At 41.9% G+C, this 24,649-nt stretch overlaps 1 protein-coding gene across 1 annotated transcript; it reads left to right on the top strand.

Moving 5' to 3' along the window:
- The first annotated feature begins 15,151 nt into the window (after positions 1 to 15,151).
- LOC132537507 (tyrosine-protein phosphatase non-receptor type substrate 1-like) lies at positions 15,152 to 23,839 on the top strand. The gene is made up of 4 exons (XM_060187591.1): positions 15,152 to 15,304; positions 18,841 to 19,191; positions 22,592 to 22,912; positions 23,478 to 23,839. Exons 1-4 carry the CDS (start codon positions 15,235 to 15,237, stop codon positions 23,822 to 23,824), a joined length of 1,089 nt encoding a protein of 362 aa, XP_060043574.1. The 5' UTR covers positions 15,152 to 15,234; the 3' UTR covers positions 23,825 to 23,839.
- Positions 23,840 to 24,649: the final 810 nt, after the last annotated feature.

Here is a 24,649-nt window from a genome sequence, read left to right on the forward strand (position 1 = left end):
CATGATTAATAATAGATCACAGAAGACTGAGATAAAAGTAACTAGGTAAAGCAATTAAGAGGTGACTTCATTCTTAAACCAGAAAAGCAGACAATAACAGGTCCACCTGCATATCAGATGTCAGGCTCAGGAAAAAACTAGTAAAGTCACGGACCCTTTGGAATATACCTAAAATAGACCTACTAGCTATTTCCAAAACAGAGATCCCAACTCTTCATCTGCACTATTCCAGTCTTTAGTTTCATGATTAGTCAACAATTTGTTTGGCTTTATATGTTAACTCTTTTTTTCAGCCACCAGGTTCCAAATGCTAATATGATGCCAACTGGACTTCCCTCGACAAACAACCCCACCATTGTGTCCTGCCCTGCTTCCCCAGAGCTCCACCCCATTAGGGAAAGAGAGAGAGACAAGCTGGGAATATGGATCTGCCTATCTACGCCCATGTTTAGTGGGGAAGCAATTACAGAAGCCAGACCTTCTACCTTCTGCACCTCATAATGACTCTGGATCCATACTCCGAGAGGGTTAAAGAATAGGAAAGCTGTCAGGGGAGGGGATGACATACAGAGTTCTGGTGGTGGGAACTGTACCCCTCTTAGCCTATGGTCTTGTCAGTGTTTCCATTTTATAAATAAAAATAAATAAATAAACCCAGAAAAACCATTGAAAGGGGAGCTAGAAAAGTGACTGCGCCATGATAGTAGTCAGCAGAGACAGAGAAACAGGTTAGTTTTTGGATGCCTGCTAACACAGAGCTAACAGGATCTACTGGACATAGAATGGAGTGTGAGAAAAAACAAAATAAAACAAAACAAAGATTTGGAATCTGAGCATCTGTTATAGCTCAGCTGCCTGCGTTGAAATATAGAGACTGGGTGGAAATTCAGGAGTTCAGTTGTTCTAGACATGTTAACTGTAAGATATTTATTTTCTTTTTTTAATTTTTTAAATTTATTCCCTTTTGTTGCCCTTGTTGTTTTATTATTGTTGTTGTTACTGATGTCATTGTTGTTGGACAGAGAGAAATGGAGAGAGGAGGGGAAGACAAAGAGGGGGAGAGAAAGATAGACATTTGCAGACCTGCTTCACTGCTTGTGAAGTGATGCCCCTGCAGGTGGGGAGCCGGGGGCTTGAACCAGGATCCTTACACTGGTCCTTGCACTTTGTGCCATGTGCACTTAACCCGCTGCGCTACCGCCCGACTCCCAAGATATTTATTTTCATGTAAGGATGAATACATGTTGAGAGATGGTAGGAGATACAAGTTCAGTGTTGAGGGGATAGGGGAAGCTGGGCCCAAGATGTAATTATGAGCACTATGGATACAGATAGCAGTTTTTCCCACTCACTGGTTCCTCTTGACCCTATTATTCCTCTTCTTTTCTCTGTCCACTTCTCCCCTCCATGGTTCATTCATATTGACTTTTTTTTCTTTGTTGACCTTTCTGAGGAGCCATTGTTGCTTTTGAGTTTTCTACCTGCAGTCTAGATATCTCTCCATTAATTGTTATCATTCTTTTCCTTCTGCTAACTTTTGGATTTATTTTGTGAGAGAGGGAGATACCAGAGCACCATTCTGGCACATGGGAGCTAGGGATTCAAGACCTGTGCCTCATGTAGGTATGTCCTGCACTCTAGTTTATTGACCTATAAGCCAATAACATAAAGGAAAGCCACTTTAACAAATGAAATTGGGAAAATTGGATATCCTCATGCCAAAGAAGAAATCTGTTCAGTATTTCATATCATACATTAAGGCATTAAGGTTAACCCAAAAGGAATCACTGATTTAAATGTTAAACTTGAAATCATAAGATACACTGAAGAAAATAGGCCAAACATTTATTGATGTTAACTTCAGTGCTGTATTTGGTTGATATCTTCAGATGTAAGGTGGTATATATATACACATGTATGTATATATCTCCCTTGAGTATCTTTATATGTACTTGATGAACAATAGGTGTTAAGTAGGGCTGAGGGGTCCAACATCCTGTGGTAAAGAGAGAGATGGAATATTAGTGACAGTAAATAGTGCTAACACATATTTTGGAGAGATGCAAAATTGTATTTTTGATATAACAAAGTCATGTAAACTATATTTCCTCAATAAAAAAGAGGGAGACAGAAAGAGCTCAATTGGTACCTTGATTTTTTTTAACTCAAAACACCAATTTGGGACTTCTGATCTCCATAACTGTAATAAACTTTTAACTCCTTAGTCAACAAGACTTCAGTTACAGAAGCACAGGAAAACTAATATAGTATAAACTGCTCTGTGGGAAAAATCACACAGAGAATTCATATAACATTTTCCTTCTATAGAACTCCCATTCATTGTGAGCTGGAATGTACAGTCATCATATGCACTCAGGTGATACTCAGAGCAGACCCTACCATGTTCTCTGTGATGTAGGAAGCTGATTATAGATGTTCATGAGCTACATGCATGTCCACAAAGACATTTCTCATTTCTGGTCAAACTTACTGCTAGGACAAATCTCATGGCCCCACCCAATGGAAGGTCCTGAAAGTACAATATTCCTTATGGTTAGACTGTTTACAACAAAAATACCTGATAAATCATGGTGCTTGAAGAGATGACTCAGGTACTCAACACCTTGTCCCACACCACCTAACCTCACTGTGCCTCAGCTCCTAATTTGTAGTAGGGCCTCATGTTACATATAATTGTTAGGGTACATACACTGAAGCATGAAGTGTGCTGCTCTCAGGGCCCTTCATGGTATGCATTCAAAAAATGAAAGTCCTTGTTGGCAAAAACTTCAGAAAGCATACAGGCTCACATGAGATGGATTCAAACAAAACTGGTTTGTTTCTCTCTATGAATGCCAGGTGAGGAGCTACAGGTGATCCAGCCTGAGACATCAGTGTCAGTCACAGCTGGGGATACAGCCACTCTGCCTTGCACCATAATCTCTCTGCTCCCCATGGGACCTGCCAAATGGTTCAGGGGCACAGGACGAAACAGGAAGGAACTCTATACTTTCAAAGATGGCCACTACCCACTGAGTAACACCTGTTTCAGACAACACAGAGACACCATGGACTTTTCCATCCACATCACCCTAGCAGATGCTGGTGTCTACTACTGTGTGAAGTTCTGGAAAGGGACCCCTGATGATGTGAAGTTTAAATCTGGATCAGGCATCCAACTTACTGTAAGTAGTGAGTACTAGGAAGAATGAATCTCTGGGAAGGGAAACCTGTATGACCCCTCTGATTTCCTTTAATTTCTATTTCCTTTAATTTCTATTTCCTTTAATTTTTCTGATTTCCTTTAATCTATTTCCTTTAATTTTCAGGTCCCAATACATCTACTCCAAATTTTATAATTGCCCTTCTAGGCCTCCTCATAAGCCCCAAAATGCTACTTCTCCTTGGTGTCTCTGCCATCTATGCTTACAGGAAGCAGAGGACCTGACTGTAAGTTGTGGAGGAAGTGGAGGAGGGCAAATTCTCCTCAGAGAACAGCAAGGTCAACACACAGGCCACACAGGGCCAGAGATCCTATGCAAATAAGAGAAGGTGACATGTCTCCCTCAACTCCTCAGGAGCCTTGTGAATCCCTGAAAGCATCCCCAAAGAAGCAGGTGAGAGCCATAGAGATGAGTGGGTGAAGTGTGCTCAAGGGGTAATGACAGCGGCCCAGGGTTCTGTAGGCAGTCAGCAGAGGAAACCTAATGAGGAGCAACTGAGGAAATGGCTCTCTAGCAGCCCATGTGTATCATTTCAACATAGGGTCTGGGGTTACAAGGAATCCTCCTTTCTGAGATCTGTTGAGAAGTCCTAGACAGGCTGCTCTGAGGGACCTTCCTGTCTGACCCTCTGTGTGATGGGGTGGAAGGAATGGAGAAGGGGGTTCAGGACCTAGGGGAAGGCTTGGTAGCAGAGTTCCATGTCAGGGGCTGCCCATCATTACTCACAGAGGAAATAAGTACCAGGGACATAGAACACACACAAAGAATAATAATTCTTATATGATGAGCACATCATTAACTGTTAACTTATTTTACACAGTTACATCTTTTCTCTCCTACCACTTGAGATTCAAGTCTCTTGACAGCTTCCTTCTCTGAAGGGGACAGCTTGGGAGAAGGAATGGTGGAAAGCTTCTACAAATTCTCCTCTAGATGCCTCCCTTCCCTGAGATCTGCCTTCCACACACTCCTGTTGCTCTTTGTCACTGTCCTGCTGTTCTAGAGCTGGGTCTTCATCCATAGTCCTTACAGAAACACAAGCTGCAGTATCTATAAGAATCAGTTGCTCATTTTCCATAGTAGACACATAAGGAATCTGATTTTAAAAATGGGCGGAGGAACAGAAGAGACATTCTCCAGGGACACAGACAAATGACCTCCAGTTCAAAGGAAGGTTCTCAACATAGTTTTACATCCAGAGAATGTAAGTCTGAACCATGATAAGCTATCCCTTCACAGCTGAGGAAATGATGTCACCAAGAAGATAAGTGACAAGAGTTTTAGCCAAGATGTGAACAGTGGGAACTCTTAGCACTGTTACTGAATATATACTGAGCAGTAACTATGTCAAACACTAAGGAGGCTCTAAGAAATTATAGGGAAATGAGTACCATATGATCTAACAATCACATTTCTGGATCTGTTTTCAAAGAAAATAAAATTATTAACATAAAGGAATATCTATACCTGCTGTTCACTAAAGCAATGATCTACAATACCCAACCTATGAAAATAATCTAACCTCTATTGCTATGCTTGCAATGTTATTCAACCATAAAAGAAGAAAAATGCATTCCTTGTAATATTATAGATGGGCTTTAGTACACTGTGGTAAGAAATAAGTCAGATAAATACAAATACTACATTGCAAAATCTGGAAAAGTCACATTTAAAGATACAGAGAATAGAGGGGTGGCTACCCTAGGTTGGGGCAGGAGATGTTAGAGGAAGGTGAAGATGGTAAAGAGGTAAAATCTTCCACTTACAATCAACCTGTGTCTGTAATGTACAGCATTTGATGTTTCTAAATGTAACAACTGTGGATATATATTGCAAGTTACTTCTTGAGTTGATCTCAAAATGTTCTCATCACCAAGACCAGCCTCCACAGGACTGATGGAAACACTGGTATTGTGCTCTCTTTGACTCTGTCATTTTTTCTGAGAAAGTCCATCTGAAACAGAGAAATCCTAGTGATGACCAAAAAAAAAAAAAAAAATAGTAACAAGCAAAAGTCTTGACTCTGTAAGCCTATAGATGTCAAATCATCTCATGTTAGTACTTCTTTTGCAAGTATTATATATATATAATATATACGTATATATCACACTACTATGCTGTATATTTCAAATACAATGTCAACTGTCAATTACAGTTCAATAAAACTGGGCCAGACAGGCTAAATCAACTTTAAATAATTGTTCTTTGTTGTCTATCTTTAGCATTAGCATTCTATAATCCTTTATCAAATGATAATAAATGACCACTGCTTCCTTTTGATCAGGACTTAATAAAATTCAAGTGAATAGATACAAACTGAGTTGATGAGATAGCTCACTGATAGAATGTCTGCTTTGTCAGATGCATGGTTTTGGTGCTGTGATGTTTCTTTTTCTGTCTCTCTCTCTCTCTCTTTCTCTCTCACCCTGTTTCTTTCTCCATCTGAAAAAGTCAGCCCAGACTGTCACCAGGTGACAGGAGGTGATCATGAGGTGGTGATGGAGATGATCATGAGGGTGTAAACAATAGTGGAGGAGGGGATGTTTGTGATTGTTGTTATGTTCTGAAGATGATGGTGGTTATAGGGGTAAGAGAGTCCGTGGTTGTTTGATGAGATGGTGGTGATTATCATGATGTTGATTATGATGATGATCATGAGATGGTGATGATGATGATGATGATGATGGTGAGCCAGAGCAACAACAACAAAAACCCACTGGATAAATAAATAAAATCAAAACTGAGAATCTTCAACTATTATTTCAAAACTATTGGGCATGCATAATTATTAGGATCTCTCAGGTAAGTTTTGGTAATTTATACTAGATAACACAGAAAATATAGGTGCCCGGCATTAGCACACTTGGTTGAGTGCTCATGTTACAATGTGCAAGGAGTTTAAGGCCCTGGTTGGTCCCCATCTGCAGGGAGTAAGTTTCAGGAGTAGTGAAGCAATGCTGCAGGTCTCTCTCTCTCTCTCTCTCTCTCTCTCTCTTCCTTCCTTCCTTCCTCACATTCCCTTCCCTCCCTCTCTTCCTCTATCTTCTACTCTCCTCTCAATTTCTTTGTTTCTATCCAAAAGGAATACATGTTATTTATTTATGTATTTATTTTTTAAAAGATATGAAACATTCTATTCTTCCTCCTCAAAATAGTACCACCTTAATACATGTATAGTGAAAAGCAGTCACAGTCTAAATTCTGTCAAACACGAATATTAGAATATTATATCATTGAATCAAAGAGTATAGCCACTTCTGTGAGTTCACTAAAGTTGGATCTGTGTCCTTTGAATTTTTCCCTTTTTATGTTTATTTAATTTTATTTTCATTATTTATCATTAATAGTTGGTTATAAGATTGTAAGATTAACACCCACCATCACATCACACCCCGCACCTCCCATAGATAACCACTTTGTCTCACAAAGTCTTGGAAATGGAGGTAAATACACCTCACAAAATATATGAAAAGATGAAGACAACTACTGGATGGTTTTACTCATATGTGGAATCTGGGGAACACATTAAGTTGTTAAAAAGAAAACAGAATTAAATTTTTTTCCAATATTCTCTTTTTAAAAATCATGAGTCATTTAAAACACACAATTCATGACTGTTAATTATACTCATATTATTGTGAAATAGATCTTCAGACCTCTTCCTCTTACAAAACTGAAACTCAATAACTACTAAACACTTCTCACTTCTTCCTCTACAGCCAATAAATGATAAGCATGTTTTTCTTTCCCTCTGTGAGTTTGACCATGCCCATATTAGAAGACTAGACAGTACTTGGCTTTTTTGTGGTAAGCTTAATACATTTATCATATTGCCTGAAAATGTCATTTGTTGTAACATATAAGATAATCACCATGGAGAAAAAAAGAGGAATAAAGATGATGTTCATCCCACAAGAGTTCCATTCATTGTCACCCATCCTATCACACATTCACACATGCATCAACTTCCTACTAATCATACACTTGTCAGGCATGCACCTGCTCACCCCACCTAAATCCTATCAGTTGCAGCTCCTAGAGTGACTCACCCATATGGATTCCCCTGACTCCCACAAGCACTCCCTTTCTCCAAGTTGTGTCAGTTCTCCTGCAAGGACAATGTCCCAGTCTTCACTTGCTGACTGTTATCCTCCCTACAGAGATTCTACAGAATGTGCATCTTACCTTCTTAAAAAAGTGTTTTCATTTTTTTGGATAAGTGTTGTTTTATAAGATAACTGTTGTCTATCTGCCTATCTTTTCCTTTAGCCTGCATATTTTAATTTGCCATATTCTTTCTTTTAAATTTTTATTAGTGATTTAATAATGATTAACAAGATTGTAAGATAACAGGGGTATAATTCCATACAGTTCCCACCACTAAAGTTCCATGATCCAGTGGAAACTTCTGTATTCTTATTTATTTATTTATTTATTTATTCCTTTTTGTTGTCTAGTTGTTTTATTGTTGTAGTTACTATTGTTGTTATTGATGTTGTTGTTGTTGGATAGGATAGAGAGAAATGGAGAGAGGAGGGGAAGATAGAGAGGGGGAGAGAAAAATAGACACCTGCAGACCTACTTCCCCACCTGTCAAGTGACCCCCCTGCAGGTGGGGAGCTGGGGGTTTGAACAGGGATCCTTATGCTGGTCCTCTCGCTTTGCACCACCTGCGCTTAACCCACTGAGCTATCGCCCAACTCCTGGAAACTTCCGTATTCTTTATCCTTCTGGGAGTATGGAAGAAAGTGACCTTGACCTCAAAGCAGAGTTTCTACTTTCAGGAATCAGTCTGAGAAAAGAAAGAGTTCTTGAAGCTACCCCCTTTCTCTGCCCCCCCCACCTCCTGCAGACTAGGGCTCTGTTTAAGGGATATTACATGTCATAATACTATGTCACATCTTTTTAATGCTTTTTATTTCTTATTAATAGTTTGTCACAATATTATAAGATTATAATGTACAGTTCTACACCACACTTACCACCAAAGTTCTGCATCCCAACCTTCTAACTTCTCAAAGATAACCACCATAGTTCTCACAAGTCTTACAGTCTGCTTGCTTCTGTTTTGTTTGGAATTTTATTGGGGAAGGATCTCATAAACCATATCTCTATATTCCACATATGAATGAAACCCATCTGGCAGTTGTCTTTCTTCTCTTTACTTATTTGCTAAGCATAATCACCTCCAGCTCCATTCATTTTATCCCAAAAGGACACACACACACACACACACACACACACACACACACACACACACATTTATCCATGGAATATATATCCCATAACTTCTTTAGCCAGTCATCTGTTTAAGAGCATTTAGGTTGCTTCCACTCTTTGGCTATAGTGAATACTGCAGCTATAAACACAGGGGTGCTTATGTTCCTTCAAATTAGTGTCTGAGTGTCCACTGGATAAATGCCTAAGAATGCTATTTCTGGATCATAAGATACTTCCATTTTTATTTGTTTAAGGACTCTCCATACAATCTATCAAGTGGGGCTGTACCAGTTTGCATTCCCACCAGCAACATAGCAGGGTTCCTTTTCCTCCAAACCTCTCCAACGCCTGTCCTTTCCTGGACTATGTCAAATCTTTAAAGCTCCTCCACTCTCTCTCAACATCTCATACGAAGTTGAACCACCTGCGAGAAAAAGCAGATGGGTAAAATTAGGAAAATGCTAGTACTGCAAAATCAAAATGAGGGTCAGAACCTTTTTAAAAGTGTTTTTATTAGTGATTTAATATTGATTTGCAAAACCGTGAGACAACAGGAGTATAATTTCACACCTTTTCCATCACCAGAGTTCTGTGTCCCATTCCCTCCACTGGAAACTGCATTAGTTCTCCCAAGATCACAGATATGGGTTCACTACTATTTATATAACTATCTATATTTTTATATATTTGCACTTTTTTCCCTGCAGTTCTTGCCTCCTCTTCCTGTCTAAGTCACATCTACTACATCAGACTCTACTCTTTCTCCTTTCCCTCCTCCTCCTCTTCTTACTCCTCTCTCCAAGTCCAGGTCCAGGTCCTGATGGAACTGGAGTTCAGAGCCCTCTGGTCATCTTCCCATAATGTTTACCCCTTTGGGAATATGGACCAAAATTCTATATGGTATGCAAAAGTGGAGAGATGAGCTTCTGTAACTGCTTCATTGCTTGACATAGGCATGGGAACATGAATCCATATCCCCAAACTGTTTCTATCTTTCTTCAGTGGAGTGGGGCTCTAGAGTGGTGAGGTTCTGGGAAACAGTGAATAAACCATGTTTCTGGAGGGCCAGAAACATAATGAGGCAAATCCAGAAGAGTTGAGAAAGAATTTAGGAAGCACATTGTCAGGAAGTTTGAAAACTACAGAGCTCTCAATTTTATATAGATAAATACATTAAGAAAATAATAAATACATGATTTCAAAGATTCACTTGATAGGAAAATGGAAAAAAATGAAAGCAGTGTGACAGGATATGAAGGACACTTTGAATATATTCCAGTCTAAAATACTAAACCAAGGAAGTTGATTTACCCAAGAGAGAGAAAGAGAATATCAGAACTAGAAGACATACTGGTCATAAAAGACATACTGACTCTTTGACTTCAAAGGAGAAGAAGAAAAATGGTTTAGGAAAAATGAAGCAACTCTTAAGAGATTGAAGACTCCATCAGAAAAGTAAGTATCATGTTGAGGTGGCAATCGTTGTATTGACTAGGTTGTGATCGGCAGATGCAATATTATTTGATATGGCTTGGGAGAGGCATATGGGAAAGTGGGCCCTATCCAAGGGTTCCAGGACTGGGGGAAGTAGAGGCTCTATACTGGAGATGTGAGATTCCTGCTGTCTTAGGGTTCAAAAAGACAATCGATAGTTAATGTTATCATCACATCATTTGGTAATTGGGTTAACTTTGAAAAGTCCTTTTGTTAGGGTTTGCTGTACAGTACCCAGTATCTTGTATATAGCTGTGCTATTGGTTGCTTCTGATCTACTTGGTCTAGGCTTTTGAGAGAGTCTGCATATCAATTACACAGCCTATATATTAAAAAATTCAGTCTGTGTTTTAAAAAACTTCGAGACATACAATTAATTTTCCCCCTCTCATATTAATTAACTAGTGATTTATATGACTACATTTTACTAGAAGTGTACATAAACACCATTACCTAATCAACACAATGACTGCCACCTCAACATGCTTCATTTCAGACTGTGTCCAGAGACTTCACGTGTGGAATGACAACCCTTCAGCTTTATTACTCGGGTGAGACCTTTCCTTTCATAGTATACTCTAATTCCATCCCAGGTGGTTCACTTTCTGACAAAGTCCCAAAACCTAGATATAGAGCAGGTTCTGTGAGAGAGAGCATATGTTCACACGCATCCATAAACTACTGCAAAATATATGCCTGAAAGGAGAAGTACACTAGAGTTTGCAATGAGTACCCCCCTAACACTTCCTCTCCACTATTCCAAGTTTTGGGTCCATGATTGCTCAACATTTTTTTTGGCTTTGTATGTTAACTCTCTTTTCAGTCACCAGGTTCTAGATGTCATCAGGATGCCGGCCAGGCTTCCCTGGCCTGAAGACCCCACCAATGTGTCCTGGAGCTCCGCTTCCCCAGAGACCCACCCTACTAGGGAAAGAGAGAGGCAGGCTGGGAGTATGGACTGACCAGTCAACGTCCATGTTCAGCAGGGGAAGCAATTACAGAAGCCAGGCCTTCCACCTTCTGCAACCCACAATGACCCTGGGTCCATGCTCCCAGAGGGATAGAGAATGGGAAAGCTATCAGGGGAGGGGGTGGGATATGGAGATTGGGTGGTGGGAATTGTGTGGAGTTGTACCCCTCCTACCCTATGGTTTTGTTAATTAATCCTTTCTTAAATAAAAGAAAAAAAAAGAAAAGTAAGTATCAGAATTATAGGGATCTCTGAAGGAAAGAAGAGAAAGACTAGAGCAGAAACTATATTTAAAGAAATAATTAACAGAAATTTTTCTAAATCAGTCACAATGTAGATGTTTAGGGGCAGAAAGAACTCCCAAATTCCTAAACCCAAATAGATCTACAGCAGGACACATCATTGTGAAACTATCAAAAATCAAGAACATGTTTTTTTAAGAAACTGACAGGGAAAAGAAAAAAGTGACTTATAAATGCAACACGGCCAGACTTGCATCAGATCTTTCTGCAGAAAACATGGAGGCCAGGAGAAAGTGAAGTAGTATATTCAAGGTTTTAAAAGACAACTGCCATCCACATGTACTTTACCCTACAAGACTATCATTCAAATATGAAGAAGCAATTAAAACAGTACCAAAATACAAAAGTGAAAGGAGTTTGCCATTACCAGACTTGAATTGCAAGAGTTACTTAAAAGAGTGCTATTCACAAGACTAACAGACTTGTCTATCATTCTGGTCATGGTCAATGCTCAGTCAGTCACATAATTTGGGCTTCTTTAGGGAGTTCAAGCTCATTTTCTCCAATCTAAAATCTTCTACAGTGTGAACATGCTTCTATCATTTTTACAGTAGCCTATGTCATGCCCTTGTGACTGAAACAATACTTACCATTTATAAGATTTCCACCACTATTATTCCCCATAAAAGAAGCTGCATGGTTCTTGAACAAGATTCAGTAAGAAAGTGATGGAAGTCAGAGGGTCCGTCCCTCAGGCTGCCAGTGTACCCCTGCTAAGAGTTTGCAGACTTGGAGTTGAAGACACCAAGTTACAGATGCTACCATGACTCCATCCCAGCTTCTCTGGGCAGACAACCTCACCTATGTGTCCTGGACCCTTGCATCTCCAGAGCTCTGACCCACTAAGGAAGGATAGAGACAGGCTGGGGGTATGGATAGACCTGCCAATGCCCAGGTTCAGCAGAGAAGCAATTACAGAAGCCAGAACTCCTACCTTCTGCACCTCAAAAACATCTTGATCCATACTCCCAATGGAGGAGAAGTGATAGGAGGAAGATAAGAGGGCTTTGAACTCCAGTTCCAACCGGGGACAGAGAGAGAAGGAAAGGGAGTGAGACATATGGCAGTAGTAATGTTGTCATGAATGGCTTGGAGAGGAAGACAGGATTGGATCAGAAAGAAAAAGGGTGCAATTATTTATAAATGTAGACAAATAGTTGTAGAGATGATGGTTAGCCATGTTACAATTTTTTTTAAAAATTATTTATTTAAGAGAGGAGACATTAACAAAATCATAATATGGGGGGGTACAACACCACACAATTCCCACCACCCAATATCCATATTCTGTCCTCTCCCCAACAGCTTTCCCATTCTCTATCCCTCTGGGAGCATGGACCCAGGGTAGTTGTGGGTTGCAGAAGGTGGAAGGTCTGGCTTCTGTAATTGCTTCCCCACTGAATTTGGGTGTTGACTGGTCGATCCATACTCCCAGTCTGCTTCTCTCTCTCTTTAGTAGGGTGGGTCTCTGGGGAAGCAGATCTCCAGGACACATTGGTGGGGTCTTCAGGCCAGGGAAGCCTGGCTGGCATCCTGATGGCATCTGGAACCTGGTGGCTGAAAAGAGTTAACATAGAAAGCCAAACAAATTGTTGAAGAATCATGGACCCAAAGGTTGGAATAGTGGAGATGAAGTGTTGGGGGGTACTCAATGCAAACTCTAGTGTACTACTGCTTTCAGGTATATATTCGCCCTAGTTTATGGATACCTGTGAACATATGCTCTGTCTCCTGGAACCTGGTCTATATCTAGGTTTTAGGACTTTGTTAGGAAGTGAACCACCTGGGATGGAATTAGAGAATACTATGAAAGGAAAGGTCTCACCCAAATGATGAAGCTGAAGGGTTGTCGTTCCACACCTGAAGTCTCTGGACACCGTCTGAAGTGAAGCATGCTGGGGTGGCACTCGTTGTGTTGATTAGGTTGTGATTGGTGGATGCAATATCATTTGATAAGAATTGAGAGAAGCATGCGGGAAAGTGGGCCCCTACCCTAAGGTCCCAGGACTGGGGGAAGTTTAGGCTCTATAGTGGAGATGTGAGGTTCCTGCTGTCTTAGGGTTCGAGAAGACAATGGATAGTTACTGTTATCATCACATTATTTGGTAATTGGGTTAACTTTGAAAAGTCCCTTTGTTAGACATACAATCAATTTTCCCCCTCTCATATTAATTAAATAGTGATTTATATGACTACAATTTAATAAGTGTATGCATAGACACCATTCCCATCACCAAAAGATTGTGTCCCATCCCACCCACCCTCACCCCCACCACCCCGCTGTCCCAGGAGGCTCCATGTCCACCCTCCCGATCACCACAAGGCTTTTACTTTGGTGCCCTACTTTCTTTTTTTTTTTTCACCACAGCATTGCTCAGCTCTGGCTTATGGTGGTGCGGGGGATTGAACTTGGGACTTAGGAGCCTTAGGCATGAGAGTGTGATAGCATAACCATTATGCTATCTCCCCTTCCCAGTGCCCTACTTTCAATTTAGTCAGATCCTGCCTTAATTTCCCTTTCTGATATTCTTTCTCATCTTCTGTTGATGAGTGGGGTCATCCCATACTCATCTTTATCTTTGTGACTTAGATCACTTAACATAATTCTCTCCATGTTACAATCTTAAGGGAACTGTGGTGACTTGCAGTGGGGAGACTGAAGATTCAGGACTCTGGTGGTGGGAATGGTGTGGATTAAACCCCTGTTGACATGTAATTTTTTTTATACAAAAATTTTTAAAAATTTTTTAAAGGGCTATTCAGAGAGAAACAGGGAACATGTAACTATCAACAAGTTGACACACAGTGAATACACGACCTAGAAGCACAAGTCGTAAAATTATGAGCAAGTTTAAAGTGTGAAAGGGAATGAAGAAATAGAATAAATTCAAGCATGAAACAGTTTAAGAAGACTCTCTTAGATCTCTTTATATGTATTTACATATAATTTTTTTTAAATAGTAGTTGTCATAAGAGTATAATGTCACATTGCCACAAAATCTGTGTCAACATAGGTCCATACTCCCAGAGGGATAAAGAATAGGAAAGCTATCAGGGAAGGGGATGGGATACAGAGTTCTGGTGGTGGGAATTGTGTGGAGTTGTACCCCACTTATCCTATGGTTTAGTCAATGTTTCCTTTTTATAAATAAAATATTTTTTAAAACAAAACAAACAAACAAACAATAATCTGTGTCAATACAATTCACCCACCACAGAAGTGTGGTCTCCATCCTCCCCAGAACATAAATCCTACTGCCTGTGGACTTTATGGCATCTTGATAAACATGTATGTTCATCCAAGATGCCACACGAGGTCCAGGACACGCCAGCATCGAGAAACTGTGAGAGCAGAAGACTGAGCCTTTCTCTGTAGATTCATCTCCTACAACATCCCACATCCCTCCTAGTCTGGGGTCCCTAGTAGGAGATTATACCACAAAAACTTCAAGCTGGGATAAGAGGTTCCACCTGCAGGGAGAAGCTACAGGAATAGAGAGGCAATGCGGCAGTCTCTCCTTTCCAACTTTCTCTCCCTCTTTCTCTCTCTTTTTTGTTCTCTATCAACAGAGGAAGAGAGAGAGAGAGATGGAAGGAAGAAAGAAAGAAAGTGGCAGGAAGGCAGAAGGCAGGCAGGAAAAATGGGGGTGCTGGAGTAATAGAGCCATTCAGACACTGAGCCCCAGTAATAATTATGTTGTAAAAAAATTAGGGGACCCAGAGACAAAGAAGCACCAACAGAAGAAAGACTTATTTCTGCCAGGTCTGGGCAAGTCTCAATGGAAGCATAAAAGCCACACCTCAAGTAGTTGTCCATTTCATGATTAACTTCAGTTTCACAATGTAAAAACAGGAACTGCTCAGACTCTAGCATAGAATCTCACAGTCTTCTCATTCTCATCCCATCACACTAGTTCCTCTTGTATTATACAAGACAACACTCCTCTGCTCCACACACTCCTCTCCCAGCAGAGTTTGGGTTCCCCTGGCCACACTGGGCACAGCAGGCTCTCAGGACTCCAGGATGCCCAGTCCTGCCCCCTGGTGCCTCTCTCCTCCTCCGTGCCTGCTGACTCTACTGCTGGGACTCACAGGTGAGCACTGCCTTTGGAGAAGGATCCCTTCTTCCTGGCTCCCATGTCCCTCTGCCTGTGGGTCTGAAGGGCATCCAGGTAAACAACAGATATGCACACAATGATGGAACACAATTATAAGGACACGGCAGTATCTGCTAAGATTTTTACCTGTGCCTCCATCATCTATAGCAGTTGGCAGAGATGTCAAGATGGGTATTGGTAATAATAATTCAGTACAAATCAGCTCATCTGATCCTCACAAAACACCAGGGACAGTCACAATTATTGTTCCTGATTTGTAATTAAGAAACATAAGGCAGAGAGAGTAGCTTTCCTAGTGGTACCTACCAAGTCAGCTGAGCTTTTGGAATTCAAAGGTAATACCAGAAGCTCCAGAGATCAGGTTTGTCTTTTCTTTCTTTCTTTTTTTTTTTTTTTCTTACTAATTTGTGCAGTTCTACTTCTATCTCAGTGAAGGATATTATCAGAAAAATCAGATTCAGAGATACAAGGAGAAGAGTATTTCTCAGCCAGCTCACCTCTCAGAGACTCCCCAGTCCTCCAGTGCTTCTCTGTGTGCTCACTAGCTTCTGTTGAGGTTGTACTGGGTTGGTACTACTTGCCCAACTTCACACTGTCCTTTTAATATTTTTCAAATTTCATTGACTCCACAAAGCTTACTTGTAACTAAGATGTGAGGCCTTACCTGTAAGTATATTCACAAACAAATATTTAAGTGTGTATATGTGAGTAGGGTTGAGAAGTGTACACACATAAACACATGCAAGGAGTCTGGAAGCATTTGTCTTCATAATATTTCTAAGTCTACATCAAATGCACATTAAAAAGTGAGCTTTCTGAGCCTCTGTCATCCTCCCAGCTTCTCTACTCTATTAACTTCCTCTGTATACTACCACATTATTTAAGGCATGCTCACTTCCTTATTAATAAAATTAGTAGAGTTTGAGACTCAACTTTTCAGGATGAATTAAAGTGCAGATTGAGGACAATTGGAAAAGATCCAGAGACTCTCATCATCTGTAATCACACACATTATCTATATCCATTTTACATTGGTATTGATAGCTGTACCAGCTGATAGCTTAAACCTCAGAAGGTTAATGGCCACTGACTTCCCAATATCCTGAACACTCAGCATGTGCCATAGGAAATGTCAGCTCCTGCAGTTATTCTCCCCAAGGAGATTCCTCTTGCCACCACTAATGTACTTAAAAATAGGAAGCACAGAAAGATCCAAGGTCACTTCTGTAAGAGCAGACAACTATGATTTGACCTCAGGCAGTCTGATTCTAGCACTCTGGGGTAAATCATTGCTCTCTTCAATTACCATAGTCCCACTTCCACACCATGTGGTTCTGACTGCTTCTATCAGTGGATGTGGGACTGGGTGGGAGGGGAGACAGGGTTTGAGGTTTTCATCTCCTGGGCTCTTCTACTACAAGTGTACATGTTGATTTTGTTCTCCATCAGGTCATGTACATGAAAAACATAGTTTTTTTCTCAATTTCCAAAGAAATCACCAGTTGAAAATAAACACAGGTCTCAATAAACATTGGCCAACTGACAAATCCACACACCATTCAAATATGTGTTGGATCCCTACTATGTGCTAGGAGCTGGTAGAGTGTTTGGGGTGCTCTGATGAATAATATTAATAAAGTGAATGTCCCCATGAATGTAGGTGGAGGGGATCATGCTAAGTGTAATATCCCAGAGGGAAAGATAAATACCAGATGATCTCGCTCCTGTGTGGGAATTAAGACATAAATCAAGGGAAGGCATAGGTGAAATGTTTTTATTTTATGTAGTGAAACCTCACATTACTATGACAGAGAATATATATATATCCATATATATAGTTATTTTGTATGTACATATACAAAGATACCTACATTTTTGTTTATACTTAAAGAATAAAGGGGAGTTGTAGCCCAGCACTCTTTGTTGGAAGGAGACAGCATTTTTGGTAATAAGAGAGTTATACTGACACATGTTCTGCAGTGATGAGAAGTAGTATCCCCAGTATATTTAGTCTTCTAAAACATTTCTTCAATGTTTAATTTCCTCATTTAAAAAAGTTAATGAGCTCAACTGCTATCTTGATCTTAGCTCAATGGCACCAATGTAGGGTTAATAACCTTAATAACTATAATAAGCTGGGGGTCGGGTGGTAGCGCAGCAGGTCAAGCACAGGGGACACAAAGCACAAGGACAAGTGTAGGATCCCAGTTCAAGCCCCCGGGTCCCAACCTGCAGGGGAGTTGCTTCACAAGCAGTGAAGCAGGTATGCAGATGTCCCTCTTTTTCTCCCCCTCTCTGTCTTCCCCTCCTCTCTTCATTTCTTTCTGTCCTATACAACAACGACAACAACTATAAAACAACAAGGGCAATAAAAGGGAATAAATAAATATTTTAAAATATAATAGCTGACTTAAATATATCAAAATTTTAGTAATTACTACAGCAACATTACAAATATATAGCATTTTCCCCTCTGGAAGGAAGCCACACGGAAACTTAATACACTGTTTCTCTTTTCAGTCTCCATGTTCCTTCTGAGCCAGAATGTCCCCTTAGACTGTCACTCAGGAGACAGAGCAGACTCCACCATGATCTGTGAATGCAGGATGCTGAACAGAGATGTTCCTATAGCTAAGTGGGTGTGCATTAATATTTTTCTTATTTCTGATCACACTTACTGCTAGAGTCTGAAGATCCCTCCCATTTAAAAGGGCACAAAGTACAAAAATCCATGAGCCCAGAATGTGCACAGCAGGAGCACTTGGTAAAGTTTGGGGTTTCCAGAGATGGCTCAGGTAATCAATGCCCTTTCCTATACCATGTAATCTCTGTGATTCACTTTTTTCTTTCTATACATTTTTTTATTTAATATTTTGATTTTTTTTATCACTGCTCAGCTCCTGCTTATGGTAGTGCAAGGATTGAACCTGGGACTTCAGAGCCTTAAGCATGAGAGTCCCTTTTGCTTAACCATTATACTATCAACCCCCATGTGCCTCATTTTACTAACTGGCAAAGAGAGTCATTCTCATTTTGCATTTTATTGTAAGTTACTGTGCAAACTGGGTGCTGCTCTCAGGGTCCCTCAAGCTGTGCATTCCATCAGTGAAACCCTTTATTGGCAAAGACTTCAAAAACCTACAGGTTACAAGGGTGAATAATAAATAAATGCTTAGGGAGTCGGGTGGTAGTACAGCAGGTTAAGTCCATGTGGCACAAAGCACAAGGGCAGGCATAAAGATCCCGGTTCGAGCCCTGGCTCCCCACCTGCAAGGGAGTCGCTTCACAGGCGGTGGAGCAGGTCTGCAGGTGTCTATCTTTCTATCCATCCCCCTCTCTGTCTTTCTGTCATCTCTACATTTCTCTCTGTCCTATCCAACAATGACGACATCCATAACAACAACAATATCTAAAACAACAATTAAAAACAACAAGGGCAACAAAGGGAAAATAAATAAATAAATACTTAAAAAATAAAATAAATAAATAAATAAATGCATATTTCTCTCCAGGAGTGCTGGGTGAGGAGCTGCACGTGATCCAGTCTGAGACATTTGTGTCAGTAGCAGCTGGAGAGACTGCCACTCTGCCCTGCACTGTGACCTCCCTGCTCCCCGTGGGGCCTGTCAAGTGGTTCAGGGTCAAAGAGTCAGGCCGGAATGAAATCTACAGTTTCAAAGATGGCCACTACCCCCGAGTAACACCTGTTTCAGACAACACAAAGAGAGAGACCATGGACTTTTCCATCCGCATCAGTAACATCACCCCAGCAGATGCCGGCGTCTACTACTGTGTGAAGTTCCAGAAAGGGAATCCTAATGTGGAGATTAAGTCTGGACCAGGCACCCAGCTCACTGTGCGTGGTGAGTACTGCATCTCTCCTTCATCCTCTGAGAGGTGACAAGACAAACACAATTCTGTCCTATCTTTGAATAGCAACTCGGGATCATGTGTGGCAGTGAGTGCTTCTGTTCATGGTGTGATCTACCTGTTAAACAGCGGAGGGAGGCTGAGGCTACAGAGCTTGGGATACTTGCTCAAACTTCCCCAGCCCCCTTCTCCTGGCTGATCAGTAGAGGGAAAAGTCTAGACTCCAGTCTGCCTGGCTGCACAGGTCCTGCCTTTCCCAACCCCAACCAGCTCTTTGGTTCCAGGATAAGGGAGCTGAGGTCTGGGTGTCTTACTCAGTCACAAAGTAGGACTTCATTCCTGTCTGTAGAGAAGGATCCGTCAAAGGAAGAGTGCCGCCGACCACCCAACTGGGGGCTCAGCAGGCCGATCCAGGGAGAATGAGACTTATAGGTGGGAGGTGGATTCGGCGCGACAGACAACACTGAGACACATGAGTTTCAATGCTGCTGCAATCTTTTACTGATATAGAGATTCTTTTTATAATAGCATAACAAAGAAGCATAAATCAAAAGCTGGCCAAGTCAGTTGACCACAAAGTACGCAGGGTACATTTTTTATAAGTAACACAGACAGGAGGAACTACAAGGAACTACAACAGAAGGCATACAACTACTAGCAAAACGAAAGCACAGCCATACTGTTCTTTCATGGGTTATTAACCACATCCCTTTGGTTTCAGACAAAAGTCAATTTATCAGTAAGAACTAAATGCTTTCACTGCTCTCATTTATCCAAAAGGCTATTCTTTCTCCTTCCAAGCACTGGACCTTAATACCCAGAATAGGGGGGGGCACTAGTGGGAACACGGCGCCTTGCTCTGATCCTTAAGCCAAGCTCACTTTCCTGTAATCTACCTAAGACAATATGCAGGTGCATTTCAGGGTTGCTATGTAACATGTTTCCTGGGAAAGCTAAAGGACCATTGTCTGTATGATTGAATGTAATATTTCTGAGAATAGTGCTCAGTCCTTGCTCAACCTGGATAGCCAAGTCATTGGGGCTTGAAGTGCTGGGATTTACTGTTGTAAGGGGCTTTTCATCCAGTGGGGTCCCATCTGGAATGTCCAGACTAGACTTGGGGGGTTGCACTATAAGCGTCTCCGGAGTCTCCTGGACATTCCCTGGGTGGCCTGCATAAAGCATGATAAACAACAACAGTAAGCTTTCAGAAGCGAAACCAAGTCCACCTAGCCCTCCAAGGCCTTTCCGCCAACCGGGAGACCCAGGGATCCGTCCACACAAATATCCAGGCTTCTGTCCACCACCTATCTTGGGTACGGTCTTCCGTACAGGAGCTTGTAAGGCCCCTGTCCGGTTCCCTAACCAGGTCACCCGCACTGTTTTGTCACACCGCGGTCGTGGCCTGCCTATCTGGCCAGACAGGTGTGGCAGAAGAGTCTTCTGTTTACTCAACTCTTACTGAGCACCTACTGTGGACTAGGCTCTGCTCTGGGTGCTGTGGAAGAGCAGTGACTCTTTTTCCATAGAGAAAAAGGCTCTTCTCCCACAACATTTACATTGTCTTCCTTCCACTAACAAGAAATCCTTGCATGGGAGAAAATAGATAATGTGTGTTCTCTGTTTTCTTCTTTCACTGTCCAAATCATCACACTGAGAAGAGTTTCCTGAGTGGCACACTCACTGCTTACTCTCACAGTCCTGGGTCAGGGAGATGTGCAGAGTTCGGGGTGTTTTCCATGAATCCATCCTTAAGATCATCCTGTCGGTCAGGGGAGGACTCACAGGCACTGAAGGTTCAAAGCAGAGGTGGAATATACATATATACAGAGAGCAGGGGAGGAGAGATACATACACACATTTTTACATATTGAAGAAGGCAGGGGGTGCCCTGAGGGTAGGGGCACAGCAGCACCCTGTGATGAGGTCCTGGATTATTCAGGAGGGAGCCAGAAAGGTAGGAAGTCTGCCCACCAAAGACTTTTGTGTTGGAACTAACCCTGTTAACCAGCACTGTGAGGGTGGGATCGTGGTGGCCCTTTTACAGATGAGGACACTGAAATTCAGAAAGGACACCTGACCAGATCAGGGGGGGAGAGCCGAGATATGAACCCCATGTGGCCACACTCACAATTCTCCTCTGCATAATCAACAGTGCTGATAACACAGAGTAAAGCTCCATCCTCGTGTTACAAATATTACATTGTTCTGTTCTTCTTTATGTGCATTTAAAATAACTCTTGTGACCAACTTGCCAACATTTGTACTGTACACTATTAACTTCCCAATAAAAAGAACAATGTCTTGTATGATAAGGAGACCGCCTGCACCTTTCTACATCAAACATCAGCTGCAAAGTTTCATTTGTCCATAAATTGTTACACAATGAAAATTCTTAGACACTCAAAAGTAACAAGAAGCAGTTCTGGGAGAGAGAAAGGAAGGGATAGAGGGAGGGAGAGAGAGGGAGAGAGAGACTGCAATCCACAAACCATCCACATCTGTCCTGATCCTGCAGAGTGATGGGCAGGGTGAAGGTTTTCCTAGAGTTGCCAGTGCCCCATGTCAGCAAAAATTGATATTCAGGACTCAACTGTCAGAAGTCTGCATGTTCAGTTTATTGATAAACAGTCACCAGGACAGCACCCTGAAGACTAGAAGACACTCTTGTCATTTTCATATTTTCAAGGAGCACCAGGGAACACTGTGTAAGACATTCCATACTGTGTCCTTGATAGTTTTCTCCTGCTGTCTTACATTGTAAAGAATAAGCAGGTAGTTTCAGCACAAAAACAGTAAGTGATCAGTCCCGTGAGCCTCAGGAGGTGGCACTTCCCTTCACTCCATGTGTGCCCTTACTGCTGTTTGTGAGCTGTTCTTTAGCTTCAGGCCTGAAATTCCCTGCCTCTCTACCCCTGACTCCACTGTAACCTGCGTGTCCTCCTCTGTAAATTAGGATGATAACACCCCCTTCCCAACACTAACAGGAAAATTTTAAAAGGATAAAAATAAAGTTGGGACTAGCTGGTGGTGCATCTTAAAGCACACGCATTATCATGTGTGAGGACCTGAGTTTATGCCCCCGGTCCCACCGTAGGGGAGGAAGCATCACTAGTAGTAGAATAGTCCTACAGTGCTGTCTGTCTGTCTATCTATCTATCTATCTAGCTATCTATCTATCTATCTAGCTATCTATCATCTATCTTGCACCTACCAAATACAAAACAAAACAAAAACTTGTAATTGGGAAAAATGGTAGTATTATTCAGGCACTAAGACCAACAATTATATCTGATGGCAAAAATAAATAAGTAAATAACTAAATGTTACTAATAGCTATCCTTGAGACTAATTCTCACAATCACGTTTATGTGTGTCATTGCTCTTTTGTAGCTAAACCGTCTCCCCCATTGGTTCAGGGCCCCTCGACAAGGGCCACACCTGGGCAGAGAGTGAACTTCACCTGCAAGTCCCATGGCTTCTTCCCCAGAAACATCAGCCTGAAATGGTTCAAAAATGGGAACGAGCTCCCAGCCTCCCACACAGACATAGAACCAGAGGAGAGTGACATATCCTACAGCGTGTCCAGCATAGCTGAAGTGACCCTAGCTCCGGGGGACGTGCACTCCCAGGTCATCTGCGAGGTGACCCACATCACCCTGAAGGGGGGCTCTCCACTTCGTGGGACTGCCAACCTGTCTCAGACCATCCGAGGTAGAGTATCCATGCACACCCTGCCCAAGCCCACCCTGCCTCCATGTTGTAAGTCTGCTCCTCCCTCGGGTCTCCCCAGACCCTGAACTGCCTGGGATCTAATTCCCAACAGTCTTTCCCATTCTCAGGCCCCTGAATGTGCTGGTCACTCACCCCTGTTTTCATGGCAGCTGCCATGTGGACACCTACCACCTGCCAAGCTCTGTGCTAGGTGGCTTCACTGACTGACCCAACAGCAACTCTGGCTACTCAGCAACTACTTTGACCAAGCACCCATATGTTTGGGGAATTCATTTATTTTGCTACAGTTATTAGCCAGGGACTTTTCCTGTTAACTTCACTGTTACCCCACAGGAGCTACCAGTTCTCCAGCACCTGCTGTGTGCCTGGCACTGTGCCTAGTGATACCACTCACATGTAAAGATCCCCCATGTTTGCACTCCTGCTGCACACCTGGCCCAGCCCTGGGAGGCTTCCTTGCTGTGGGTGGGCTCTAAAGGATGGAGACTCTCCCCACGATCTGCCTGTCCCATAAGGTCAGAGCTTCTGTCCTGTGCTGTTTCAGTTCCACCCACCTTGGAGGTGTCCCAACATCCCACAGTGGGCAGCCAGGTGAACATCACCTGCCAGGTGATGAAGTTCTACCCCCGACCTCTACAACTGAACTGGCTGGAGAACGGAAACGTGTCTACAACAGAAACGACCTCCATTCTGCTAGAGAACAAGGATGGGACCTTTAACCGGACAAGCTGGATGCTGGTGAACTCGTCTGCCCTCAGGGAGAACGTGCTGTTCACCTGCCAGGTGCAGCATGATGGGCAGCAGGCCGTCAACAAAACCCATACCCTAGAAGTCTCTGCTCAGCACAAGGTACCGGGCACAGGTGGACCACCTGGTAAGGATCAACTCTAACTGACCTTATCATTTTCCAATTTTGAGCTTAAAAAACTTGGTGTGGGGGCCAGGCGGTGGCACACCAGGTTAAGCACACATAGTTCAAAGCACAAAAACCAGCACAAGGATGCCGGATGGAGCCCCTAGCTCCCCACATGCAGACAAGCCATGAAGCAGGTCTTCAGGTGTCTATCTTTCTTTCTCCCTCTCTGTCTCCCCTCCTCTTTCAATTTATCTCTGTCCTATCCAATGAAAATGAAAAATAGCCAACAGGAGCAGTGGATTTGTAGTGTCAGCACTGAGCCTCAGCATTAACCCTGGTGAGGGAAAAAAAGAAAAGAAAAGAAAAAAAAAGAGGAAAGAAATAAGAAAAGAGACAACGAAAAAAAAAAGGAAGAAAGAAAGAAAGAAAGGGAGAAGAGGAAGAGAAAAACCCTGGTATACAAGATTATGTGTATATTTTTGATAACCTACTTCACATCTCTTCAAAACATTTCACAGCACCACATCCATCACCTCAGTACCAATAATTCTTCACCACAGTTTTCGAGTTCCCCTCCACCTTGGCAATTACTTCCCCCATCCCTCTTTGGCAACCTCAGTTCTATGCTCCAAGTTAAATGCTTACTTTCATTTGTCTTAGCTTTTTCCTTTGCTCTTTCTTACACATTCCCTATGAGGGATTTTCATTCATTACTTTCCTTTTATACAAGTCCTATATTATTTCTTGTCAGCTAGTTCAGTGGCAGTGAATTTTCTCTTATTTTATTTTATTTTATTTCATTTTATTTTTTAGAGACAGAGAAAGCAGAGGAACAAAGACTAAAGAGTAAAGCTTCCTTC

This window comes from Erinaceus europaeus, chromosome 1 (assembly GCF_950295315.1).
Source record: "Erinaceus europaeus chromosome 1, mEriEur2.1, whole genome shotgun sequence".
NCBI classification, from domain to species: Eukaryota; Metazoa; Chordata; class Mammalia; order Eulipotyphla; family Erinaceidae; genus Erinaceus; species Erinaceus europaeus.